Source organism: Sminthopsis crassicaudata, chromosome 5 (assembly GCF_048593235.1).
Source record: "Sminthopsis crassicaudata isolate SCR6 chromosome 5, ASM4859323v1, whole genome shotgun sequence".
Taxonomy (NCBI): domain Eukaryota; kingdom Metazoa; phylum Chordata; class Mammalia; order Dasyuromorphia; family Dasyuridae; genus Sminthopsis; species Sminthopsis crassicaudata.
The window spans coordinates 58,579,016-58,592,184 of record NC_133621.1 but is presented as its reverse complement, the minus strand read 5'-3'; the positions used below and the strand labels follow the sequence as shown (position 1 = coordinate 58,592,184).

At 39.5% G+C, this 13,169-nt stretch overlaps 1 protein-coding gene across 1 annotated transcript in view; it reads left to right on the top strand.

The window, feature by feature from the left end:
- The first annotated feature begins 4,836 nt into the window (after positions 1–4,836).
- The window catches only part of DNAJC1 (DnaJ heat shock protein family (Hsp40) member C1), a 268,260-nt gene continuing 259,927 nt past the window's right edge, over positions 4,837–13,169 (top strand). Inside the window, exon 1 of the mRNA XM_074266897.1 lies at positions 4,837–6,018. Coding sequence (XP_074122998.1) covers positions 5,851–6,018 — 168 coding nt within the window. The 5' untranslated portion in view covers positions 4,837–5,850. The remainder of the gene's footprint in view (positions 6,019–13,169) is intronic.

Genomic DNA, 13,169 nt, shown 5'->3' with positions numbered 1-13,169 from the left:
AATAACCAAACATAGCCCCCCAAAAGATGTATGAAAAGATATCTTAACTTTACTCCTTTTGCTGAAATAAGCCACTACTGGTGTGGAATAGAATACACAGTATCCGTTTTTGTGGGTTGACTGGTTTTGCCAAAATTTTTTCTTTTTTTCCTTCTTTCCTTCCTTTCTTTTTAGTTCTTTGTTATAAGGGATGGTTTTCTAGAAGGTGGCAGAAGGACATAGGAGCAAATGAAGATGTTATATGAACAAAATCTGTTTTTTTTAAAAAACAATTATCTGATCATAAAAAAAGGAGAAAGAACCCATATGTGCAAAAATGGTTGTAGTAGCCCTTTTTGCAATATCAAAGAACTGGAAAGTGAGTGGATGCCCATCAATTGGGGATTGGCTGAATAAGTTATGGTATAACTGTAATGGAATATTATTATTTTTTAAAATAGTTTTTATTTACCAGATATTTGCATGGGTAATTTTACAACATTGACAATTGCCAAACCTTTTGTTCCAATTTTTCCCCTCCTCCCCCCCTCTCCAGATGGCAGGTCCACCAATGCTAAATATGTTAGAGTATAAATTAAATACAATATATGTATACATGACCAAACAGGTGTTTTGCTGAACAAAAAGAATCAGACTTTGAAATAGTGTACATTTAGCCTGTGAAGGAAATCCAAAATGCAGGTGGTCAAAATTAGAGGGATTGGAAATTCTATGTAGTGGTTCATGAAGTCATCTCCCAGAGTTCTTTTGCTGGGTGTAGCTGGTTCAGTTCATTACTGCTCTGTTGGAACTGATTTGGTTCATCTCATTGTTCATCTCATCAGAATTGATCATCATACAGTATTGTTGTTGAAATGTATAATGATCTCCTGGTCCTGCTCATTTCACTCAGCATCAGTTCATGTAAGTCTTTCCGGCCTTTCTGAAATCATCCTGTTGGTCATTTCTTACAGAACAATAGTATTCCATAATATTCGTATACCATAACTTATTCAGGCATTCTCCAATTGATGGGCATCCACATAGTTTCCAGTTTCTGGCCACCACAAAGAGGGCTGCCACATTCATTCTTGTACATACAGGTCTCTTTCACTTCTTTAAGATCTCTTTTGGAATACAAACCCAGTAGCAACACTGCTGGGTCAAAGGGGATGCACAGTTTGATAACTTTTTGAGCATAGTTCCAAGTTGTTCTCCATAATGGCTGGATGTATCCACAGTTCCACCAACAATGTATCAGTGTCCCTGTTTTCCCACATCCCCTCCAACATTCTGCATTACCTTTCTTTGTCATTCTAGCCAATCTGACAGGTGTGTAGTGGTATCTCAGAGTTGTCTTAATTTGCATTTCTCTGATTAATAATGATTTAGAGCATCTTTTCATATGACTAGAAATAATTTCAATCTCTTTATCCAAGAATTGTCTGTTCATATCCTTTGATCATTTATCAATTGGAGATTGGCTTGATTTCTTATATGTTAGAGTCAATTATTATTATTATTATTTTGCTGAGGCAATTAGGGTTAAGTGATTTGCCCAGGGTCACACAAAATTAAGTGTCTGAGGTTTGAATTCAGGTCCTCCTGACTTCAGGGCTGGTGCTCTATCCACTGAACCACCTAGCAGCCCCCAGGAATATTATTTTGATATGAGAAATGAACTGCTTGATTTCAAAAAAGCCTAAAAAAACTTACATGAATGGGTGCTAATTAAGTAGAACCAAAAGAAGACTGTGATCAACTGTGGTGGCCTTGGTTCTTTTCAACACTGAGGTGATTCAAGGCAATTCCAATAGACTTTTGATGGAACGAGCCATACTATTTGACAAAAACTATGCTAAGAATTGGGTACACAAAAAGAGACAAAGGACAGTCCTTGCTCTAAAGATGCTTGCAATCTGAGTCAATTTTCTTCTACAAACCTCAGTTTTCTCATCTATAAACTGAGTTGGTCTAAAGGATTTTATATCTCTATAATCTCTTATAGCTCTGATATTCTGTAAATCTGTAATTTAGTCTCTGTGAAATACTCTCAATATTATTTATTGGTTTTGAAATAAATCAATGAAATAGGAAAAAAAAAAAAAAAAAAGAAAAACACTCCTAAATACTAAGCCCCCAAACACATTTCAGTGGAAAAGCAAACCAAGGCAGTATCAATAAGTTTCTGCTATCCTAGAAAGGGGAGAATTTAAACCTGAATTAAATAATGGCCTAGATCAGAGCTTCTTAATCTGAGATCCACAGACTGTGGATAGATTTCAGGATATCCGTGATATTGAGTGAGGGTGGAGAGGGAATGACATCTTTATTTCAAAACAGCTTATTTTGCAATTCTATATATGTTATTTTATGCATTTAAAACCATTCTTCTAATGAGGACTCCACCAGGCTACCAAAGTGAAACATGATACAAAAATTTTTAAAACTTTGGGACTAGATGGTCTCCAAAAGCCTTCAGTCCTAACATTTCTGTGATTCTATTCTCACAAACAGAATGATCACACGTAGATGTGCCCTTTTGCATAACACTTATTGAGAGAGTAGGATTAGATTAATCAATCAAACATAAATTGAGTATTTATCATGGGTCAGGCACCATGATAGGCACAGGGAATAAGAGAGAAAAAAGTGAAAGTCTCTATCTAACTTCTAGAAGAGTACATTTTAAGGAAGGGACAAACACCCACAGGTACAGATTTTATACAAAACATAAATAGAGCAGTTACTAAGTAACATAGGAGGGACCAGGAAAGAACTCTTACAGAAGGTGGAGGTTGATCTGAATCTTCAAGGAAACCTAGAATTCCAAGAAATGATGATGAGAGAGAGTGTATGGGAATACAAAGGTAGGCAAAAACAATTTCTGCTCTCTCTCGAGGACCTCACATACTAATGAAGATGATAATATGTAAATAACTATATACATATATAATGAGTGGGGGATGGGGTAGGAAACATCAGAAAAGATCTCTTGCAGAAAATATAATTGAAGTCTAGAAGGGAATTTGGGAAAGGACAGGTGAGAAAGCATTCCAGATATGGCAAACAATGTCTGTCGTATATGTGGAACAGTAAGGAAGTCAGTTTGGATGGGCCACAGAGAGTCTCAGAGAGGGATAAATTGTAATTAGTTTGAAAAGGTAATGTTGGTAGCAACATCTCTTCATATTGGCTAGTCTCTGTTTTCTTTCTTTTTCTAAGGGACAACAAAACTGTCCTTGAGAATGGTCCACAGGTCTGACATTTGAACTGTTGGATTAGCTTGCTGGTTGACTAAGGACAAAAACCTAGCTCAGATGAATGAGGAACTCTCAAGCTTCTTACTCCTCAAGGGCTGGGCTTTTTTTCCTTCATTGACTGAGAAAGGTGCTATGCCAAACTGAATCAGTGTTGTACCTTACTGACTATAATCTGCAGTCTATTATCTCTAGTTAAATTTCTTTTATGAAATTCTGTATGGTTTATAAGTATTTCCTTTCACTTCACTATTGAGCTGAAATCACTAAACCAGCCTGAAACGGAGGAGTTTAAATTCGGTCCTTAAAACAAAAGGAACCCTGAAGTTTACTGAATGTGAGGACTGGGTAATGATAATCAGATCTTCACTTAGGAAAATCATCTTGGCAATTGTGGGTTTAGGACAGATTATGGAGAGAGAGATTTGAGGCTGGGGGACCACGTTAGGAAGTCATTGCACTATTCCAGACAAAAAGTTAGGAGAGGCTGAATCTCTGAGCTGGGGAAAAGTGGACTTATGAGATGTTACAGACAAGATTTGACAATTGGTTTTATATGTAGAATTAGCGAATGGAAGATTTGTAGTAACCTCAATAGAAGTAGGAAATAGCTTCCAGCTCGTAACCTTTAATGATACCATGTGGATATTCACATTATAAGACAATTCACCAGTCTCTTTAAGACAGGGGTTCTCAAACTACGGCCTCAGATGCACCTGCTGAGGACGTTTATGCGGCCCGCCGGTTCTGGCAAATGGGCTGAGGGGCGGAGACAGAGGGTGAGCTTTTGTTTTTACTATAGTCCAGCCTCCCACATTCTGAGGGACAGTGAACTGGCCCCTATTTAAAAAGTTTGAAGAGCACTGCAAGTTTAAAGAGTGAGCCATCGTAATACATTAATAATATTAAATGAACAAATGTTTAATCTTAATACATTTTAGATCCACATTTGTCTTACAGAACCGACACATACTTAATATCAAAAAAAAAAAAAAAAAAAAAAAGATTAGTAAGTACCCCTGCAAAAACTGGAAGAATGTATCAGAGTTGCTGCTCATTTCCTGTTATTTTTCTAACCTTTATAAAATTACGTGTTCTGCTAAGATGGGAAATTTAACCTTATCTTGTTTCTGTCAGCTTGGTCGGAGAAGTCTGGATCCAAAATGGATCAGACTTCCAATTCTTCAAAGTGCCTAAGCATTTAGGATCTTCTATGAGGCGCCGGTCGGGTTCTGGGAAAGCAGGAACTAGAGCGAGCAATGGGGCAAATAAGAGAACACAGGAGGGGATGGGGAGGGGAATCTGGAGAATTTGCCTCAGAGACAGGGAAGAAGGCTCGGAAGAAAAAAGGAAAAAAAAAAACAACTTTGTAGAATGAGAGAAGTGGGAAATCACAAATCACAGGAACTGAGAACCTCCTAAAACTGTAATTCAACCTCTCCAGTGAAAGCCAGGATGAGTGGCAGTGGTGGTAGAGAGGAAAAGTCCTATCGAGGGGAAAGGACTACATTTCCCATGAGACTGCCGACAAGCATACAACTCCCATCATGCCCTCTACTTTTTCTCTCTCTCTCCTTTTCTCTCTCTCCTCTCTTCTTCTTCCTCTCCCTCCCTCCTTCTCTCTGGCCCCTTCCTCCCCCTCTCTTTCTCTCCCGCCTTTCTTCCCTCCCTCCCTTTCCCTCTTTCTCCTCTCACTTTCTCTGTCTCTTTCAATCGGTCTCTGCTTTCCACCTTGGATCCACACTTCTGACCCCCAAGTGCACCCCGCAGGGACCACCCAGCCTTAGGCTCCGCGGTTGTTATAGGTGTGATTCTTAAAACGTCGGTCCAGTCGAGGTCATGATTGCTGGAGGGAGTGGGGGTGTGATCTTTGCGGGATGAATGACACCTGATGTGTCACTTTACAAAAACATCCTCCTAGCCTGCCCCGGGGATCTTCATGAACTTGGGTTGGGGGGACCTGGGAAGCTAGGGAAGAAGAGAGCACGTAAACAAAATAAAGGCCCTAAAAGATCCGGGAAAGGGAAAGGAAGAGCATTAGGGGAGGGTGTGCCAAGTGTTCCACTAATTCCTTCAACTTCCCGCGTCCATTCAAGATTCTCAGCACAGCTTGGGAGGCGCGGGGGCGGGGCGGGAGAGAGGCCGGGACCCGGAGCCCTTGAGCTGTCTTCCTGGGGAGGCCGGCTTTACCCCACTTCCGGTCCTGTCAGCCTCTCTTGGGGTTGCTAGGAGACGTGATATCACCGGAAGCAAGACTCCTGATAGGCTGAGGCAAGGAAAGGGCACGCCTCTTTCCTCCCCCAACACCCGCCTCCCGGCCCCCAGCCTAGCCCTGCTGGCTCCCCCAGCCCCTCGGCCTGGCCCCAGAGTAAGGGTCCTCGGGCAGTAAGAGCGTGGGTGTCCCTCCCGCGTCCCGGACGCCTGCAGGCCGAGCCACCTCACCCCGCGCGTGGCGGTGTCCGGGTCTGACGTCTCTGCTCTCCACCACCGGCGCGCCCGCCACGTCCGCGCCCGGGTCCAGTCCCCGGCCGGGAGGAGGCCGTCGCGCGGCACGGCTTGGCTCGCGCGGAGCTCCGTGCGTGGAGCGCGAGAGAGCCGGCACGCGCGCGCGATGACGGCCCCTTGCCCCTGGCTCTGGCGACGGCAGCTGCGGCAGCTGTTGCTGCTGCTGCTGCTGCAGTCCGCGCCCGCCCGAGGCTGGGAGAACGCCGACCTGGAGCTGTTCGACCTGGTGGAGGAGGTGCAGCTCAACTTCTACCACTTCCTCGGCGTGCAGCAGGTAAGTGGGGCCCGCGGGCGCCCACCGATGCTTTCTCCGCGCCACCCACCCGGGCTTTTCTCGCGGACCCCCGGCCCTGCCCATGCGTTCTGGGGAGAGCGGGGAACCCCTGGCACAAGGAACCCCTTCGGGGGCCACTTAGCTCCACATTTCTGGATAACTAGGGGATCCCCTCTCTCTTTCTCGGTCCCCGCAGAACTTGCGTCCCCCGGTCTCTTCTTCAGGTAGAAAAGCCAGGTGTAGGACCCTATAACCGCCCAGATCCTACTGTCAGCTGCCCCCTCACCCCTTCACAAACTAGGGCTAGTGGCGTTTTTTCCGAGCAGGAGCCAGAAGTGTGTCATCCTATTACTCACCCTGGTCTTCCCCATATGGCCTTTTCCTTTATTCTCTTTCCTCGCTCCCTTCAAAGACATCCTTTATTAGCAGTAATTTTGGGGGGTTCTTTTTTAACCCTCTAACAGTGTCGTTTCCACGGTAACACGCCTAGGGTCATTTCGAGACAGCCTTGGCCAAGAGTACTTTTGTATAGGAGTAAAAGAGGTGTTGTGGGTCTCTTAGGGACCAAAAGTTTCCTGGTTTTAGATAGTTAGGGATTAATTAATTAATTAATTTTATGATTTTTAGATCTCCCCCTCCCTTCCTGCCCTGGGGAAGAGGAAGATAGGAACAAATTAAACACCTCCCCCCCCCCCCCATTTCAGTACTAGTGCCAAAAAAAAATCGATAATCCACTTCACTCTTGTCAGATCTTTAGGGTAAGGAATCTCAGAACTTCCTGAGATAGGGATTTTAGCCCACCTGTAAAAGCCATTGAAGAGAAAAGAAGTGAAATTGACTACTTCTTTTAAATGTGGTCAGTCTGGACACATTTTTTCCCTTACATATGTAAATATCAGTTCGCCTGAACTACCAAACTTAGAGTAAGTGGGAATTTAATCTTCAAACATTCTGTTTTCATTCCATCTTTGTATATATAGCACTTAATTGCCGTGTCACCATAAGCTTAACATTCTTTCTTGCAAGAAACCATGAAGTGTGAGCATTTCACACTTCAATCCATATGTGCTGGCTGTTATGTAATAACTGTCTGTATGTTTATGGGCTGTCACCCTGTACCACTTATTGCTTCATTTTCAAAGTATATGAACTTTCAATTTACGTAAAAAGTAAGTTATACAAGATCATATTGCTCTTGAAACAAACTCTTAATTTCTAGACTATGGAAAATTGTAGAATTCATCATAGCTTCTTTTAGCTGTTGCTAAATAGCCTACATTACTTTATGCATCCATTTACATTGTTTTTTCTTTGGCTTTTACCAACAGTAATACCAGAGATAGATGGGATCATGCACATATTTTACAAAAGAGATTTCATAAGAGAAAATTGCTGAATAACTCATTGAAAGTATACATTCTTCTGTGAATATACAGAAACATAAATGAGCAAATCCAATCAGATCTAAGAAAATGGGCTGTCAGTATTTTTAGGATCCAAGTTATATAGTATAATTTAGCATATGGTATCATATAAAATTTCACTTATAATTTTATGCAACTTATTTTGCAAAGTTAATTAGGCAGGGGACAATTTGAAGCAGTCAACCATAATGGCAATGATGAGAAAATAAAGAAATAGAGACAATTGAGTGAGATTTGTTTAAGATGGAGGTTGAAACTCTGTAGTAGAGAGAGATAGAAGAACCTAGGAAGAAATTTTAATTGATGGCTTTCCAGTCCATTGTGATATCAAAATAAATAAAGAATAATAATACTATGGTATAATAATAATAAATGGTAAAATAGAGGAGTGGGAATATTTTGCTAATTAAGAGGAGGTATCGGCTATAACATATTGGCCATAACAACTATTTAAATAATTAAAACATTTAAAATTATACCTCAAACTGATTAGACTTTTTGAATTCATCACAACAAACCAAACATTTATTAAGTGCCTACTGAATGCCAGCACTAGCGCTGTTGCCGTTTTTAGTCATCTCTTCAGCTTAGATCCTAAATGGGTTCAGGAGAGTGCTTTGTGGAAGTAGTAGCGTCTAAGCTGGCTCTTGCATAATGGATAGAATTTCAATAGGTAGAACTAGGGCTGGAGTCAAGAAGATTCATCTTCTAAAACTCAAATCTGGCCTCAGACGCTTCCTATCTGTGTGACTCAGGGTAATTTACTTTACCCTCTTTGCCTCAGTTTCCTCATCTGTAAAAATGAGCAGGAAATGAAAATGGCAAACCATTCCAGTCAGATACAACTAAAAAAAATTGAACAGCAACAGTAGGGAGAACTGAGTAAGCCTAGGTTCAGCACTCTCTTCCTTTTTAAAAAAATTAATTTTTTCTTTTTTCTTTTCTTTTCTTTCTTTCTTTTTCTTTTCTTTTTTTTTTTTTTTTTTTACATTTTAGATTCCATACTGTCTCCCTCCCTCCTTCCCCACTTCACACTAAAGAAGGCATCATTTGATGCAGATTTATAAATATCTGTAAAATCATCCTATGCATACTAATATTGATCAGTTCTTTCTCTGGCAATGGATAACATCTCCCTTTCATAGATCCTTTGTAGTTAATCTAAATATTTTTAATACTGAGAGTAACTTGGTTGTTTAATTCTTCAAACAATATTGTTGTTAGGACATCCTCTTGGACTTGTTCATTTCACTTTTCATTATTTCATGCAAGTCTTTACATGATTTTCTAAAAATCAAGCATTTTATCACTTTTTATAGCACAGTAGTATTCCATCACAGGCTCAGCACTCTCAAATCCCAGGGTGTGCTCAGTGATGAGCCAACAGACTAGAAGGAATGTCATGTGGATCTAGAGATCTACAGCCGCAAGAGACTTTAGAAGTCATCATGTCCATCTTCCCTTCCCTCATTTTAGAGGAGGAAATAGAGCAGGACTTCTTAAGTTTTTTCCAATTATTGGACAAGTGTTGTATACACATCAAACATTTAAAGATAATAAATCATAATTTCCCAACCCTCACATTCAGTTACGTGAATCCATGTGGAGTCATGACCCCCAGTTTTAAGAAGCTGGGGTTTAGAGAATGACTTGCCCTAGGCAGGGTCAGCATTGGAACCCAACTCCGCCAGATTCCCAATCCATCTTTCCACAGGATTTTAGATTTGGAATTGGAAGGGAACCTTGTAGTTGTGTAGATCAGGTCCTTCTCTCATTGTACAAATGCAACGCAGACCTTGAAGCTGAGATTAGCCTCTAGGAAGGGAGGAAGTGCTTCCTCTATGATCAGAATAGTGTTCCATTAAAAAAGGGTCTGTGGTGTATTGCTGTAGTTTGTGTGGCCTTTAGAAATTAGCAGAGAAAAATATTACCAACTTTCCCCTCAAAGTCTCTTTTTTCCACATTCTTGTAATGTAATTTTCTGCTCAGAGTCAATATTGAATCCAGATCTCTTGGCAACTAAACAAAGCACTTAAGGCAGAATGCGTAATGTGATGTCTCTGGACTTCTATACTAATGAGTTCATCCTTTGTCTCTTCCCAAATCAGGAACTTGAGAACAACACACTTCTCACCTCCAGCATGTTTCCATCATTCACTCTTCTTATTTCTTCTAGTAGGTTACATGTTATATTCCACCGTCCTACTACTGGGGAGCTATTTGCAAGACCTCCTAAAGCAGAGGTTTGTTATAGAGCTTCAAGGCTGTGTATGTATTGGTTAATTGAGAAGGAGGAATGTGACAGCCCTAGGAAGCCATCATATAAGGACAGATGCTGTCTAATCCTAATGGTCCATAGGTCTAGGAAAACATTTTGGACTTTTTTTTTTTCATGGAAATTGAACTGATTTGGGTGAAAGGAATAAGGATAAGGGAAGAATAATATGCTTTGGCAAAATATTTTTTACAAACGGCCAAAATTGTGGGTCCCTAAGCAATTTTACAAAGGGGCCTCCTCTTCCCCAAGATTTTGAAAAGTAATCTCATCACACACTTTGTGGGGTTATCTGTTTCTCTCTCTCTTTTTTAAAGACATTTAGGAAACTATAAAGGTCATGTGTCTTCAGCATTTTTTCATACTTGGTCTCTTTGGAAAGCATAACTTTTAAATATGTTGTGCAGAGGTTGTGGAATACTGTAATTCCCCAACGATTCAAGTTGAGGATCAGCCAAAGGTACAGATGGACCTTAAGCAGGTTAACATATATAATAAATAATAAGAAATGATGGAAGAAAACTTGGAAATCATCAGTGAATGTGGTAGATGCTGGAGAACAAACAGCTAGCCTGAATTGACATCTTTGGGATATCAAATGCACATGAGGAAGGCCTGCCAGTATGAATTTCCATGATGATTAGATCACATAGAAGACCTAGAGGACCTTTTACTACATGCAAAAAGATTGAACTCAAACTATTCTTTGAATAGTACCTTTAGTAAGATGCCTGCTCCACCACCAAATATTTTAGACTACTGTTGATAACAATGAGAAATCTACTTAGTTTTTCTGTTTTCTTATAATTCAAATGCTTGGGGATACTTATGCCGACACCAAAAAAACAAAACAAAACAAAACAAAAAAACCAAAACCCAATAACAACAACAACAAAAACACTTACTCTGTGATGGATGGGCTTCTGGAAACAACAAACATTGAATTCCTACAATGTGTAGACTCACCAGACACTGTTCCAGGCCTTGGGGAGTTATAAAGTTGAAAGGAGATGTGCTGTTTTCAAGCATTTGGGTCTTATTTATTTTGAGAATGATTTGTAACTTATTTTTCATTTAGTTCAACTTGCATTTTTCAGATACGGAATGTCAAATTTTATATTTAGCAGCCCTTTTCATGTATGAGAATGATGCCATATATAGATATATGAGGAGCTGGGATTGCCCATTATTGCTTATGGAAAAGATAAAATTGTCTTTTCAGTTGAGTCTCTGTGTGCTCTTGTTTTTTTAGATTTTATTCCTCTATTTCTTTTTGTCAATGGAATTAAAATACAATAAACTCAGAGTGACTTATGCTAATTGAGAGCAAAAAGTGGAAAAAAATATAAAGTAATGTTTGATATTCCCAAATTGTATTTTCTTTGGAATGTCATTAAGATGACTATTTATACTCTTTTGATGATAGGACTTCATGAAAGATCATATTCTTCTTATGCTGATGGGATGATATGAGATCAGGCTTCATTTTCACTAGCTTCCTGATAAGAAAATTCCTACTATTAATGAAAATTTGTACTTTCTCTGTAATTTGAAGTGTTAGGAAGTTACATGGGACTCTGGGAAGTGAAGTAGTTTTCCTAGAGTCAAACAATATGTGACTAGCTGAGATAGGTCTCAAATCCAGGAATTCTGGCTTCTGAGGTCAGCTCTTTAATTTCACACCACATAAGTAAATATTAGGATAAATTTATTTTACCAAGCCTTCTGAACTTGGAGGTGAGAAGAGGCTGTCTGACTGTCAAGTTATGAGAAGCCATCATGCTATACTTTTTTCTGTATAAATTAGAATTATATTAAAGTTTATATGACTGACATACCTAAATCACTTTTCTGAATAGTAGCTTTTTCTAGGTTAGCTCATTGGTTGCTCTTCTTCTAATTGGCTATCAAAACTTTTTAGACATCTTTTTTCTACTCTTGAATATGCACCATCAATGTATGAGGTTGGTAGAGTTGCCCTCAATAGGTTATGGGATATAATAGCCATGTCTAGGATCCTAAGGATTATTCTGAGAACAGACTGGGGGTTTCTAAAGAAGGAACAGCACACACTGTTTCCAGAAATACATAGTGTGCTTGTCAGAATCCCCTAGATTTCATTTTGTTAAATCCTTAAACTCCAGGCCACGTGTTTGGATGATCTTGAGGAAACTTTTTCATTATTGGGCATTGTATGGTCAGAGCTATACAGTGGATTGCACCTTTAATTTGAGTTTGATTTATACTTGGAAAATAATGTTGCTATTTTGTTTTATATAGGAGATAGAACATTGGTCCTGGAATCAGGAGGACCAGAGTTCAAATTGGGCCTCAGATGTTTACCACTTACTAGCTGTGTGACCCTAGGCAAACCACTTAACTCCAATTGCCTCAAAACAAGCATCCAAAAAATATTCTCAAGGTTCTCTTATTACCCCCATTTATAGATAAGCAAACTGAGGCAAAAACTGAGGATTCGTGGCTTGCCCAGGGAAATTCCATCAGTATGTATGAATTTGAGCTCATGCCTTCTGACTCCAGATCCAGATTTCCTTAAGATGTGTGATTATATTAAGGAATAAAATTGGTTTTTTTCTTATGGCTTGTAAACTGAGACTGAAAATTTCAAAGCAGCCTCAGAAGTGTTTTAAGCAGTTACAGCACCTTTGGGATGTCTTCTGTGGCAATGTCTGTGAAGAGGACATCACTCTTTTGTATCTGTGAATTCCGATATATTTTTTTAATTATTTAAATGTCCTATTGCTTTGAAGCCACATCTCATACAACAGATATAGAGAAACTTTTTAAACAATCACCACTTAGGAGACCAAGCTACTTAGATTGACTGTTTGGGTAATGATGAGAACAGTGAGTATCATATCATCTGTTATGTTGGTTGTGAAGGTACATGTTTTAATATAAAATACCTTAGTGTATCTATGGGAAACTAGGTGGCACCAAACATAGAGTGTTAGTAATGAGAAATATTCACTTTCCTGAGTTAAAATCTGATTTTGATACTTGTCAGCTGTGTTAGCCAGGGCAAGTTACTTAATCCTGTTTACCTCAGTTCCTCATCTCTAAAATCTACAATCTACTCCAGTGTCTTTACTAAGAAAACCTGAACTGGGCTTATGAGGAATCAGACCCAACTGAACAACCTCATTGATTTGTTGTCACTAGCTCTAAAAGTGTGGATTGGAATCTCTTTATTCTTTTTTTTTTTTTTATGTTAAAGTGTATGTTAAATGCAACATATGTATACATATTTATACAGATATCTTGCTGCATAACAAAAATTGGATTTAGAAAGAAGGTAAAAATAACTTGAGAAGGAAAACAAAAATGCAAGTGGACAATAACAGAAGGAGTGGAAATGCTATGTTGTGGTCCACATTCATTTCCCATAGTTCTTTTGCTGGGTGTAGCTGGTTCTCTTCATTATTGAACAA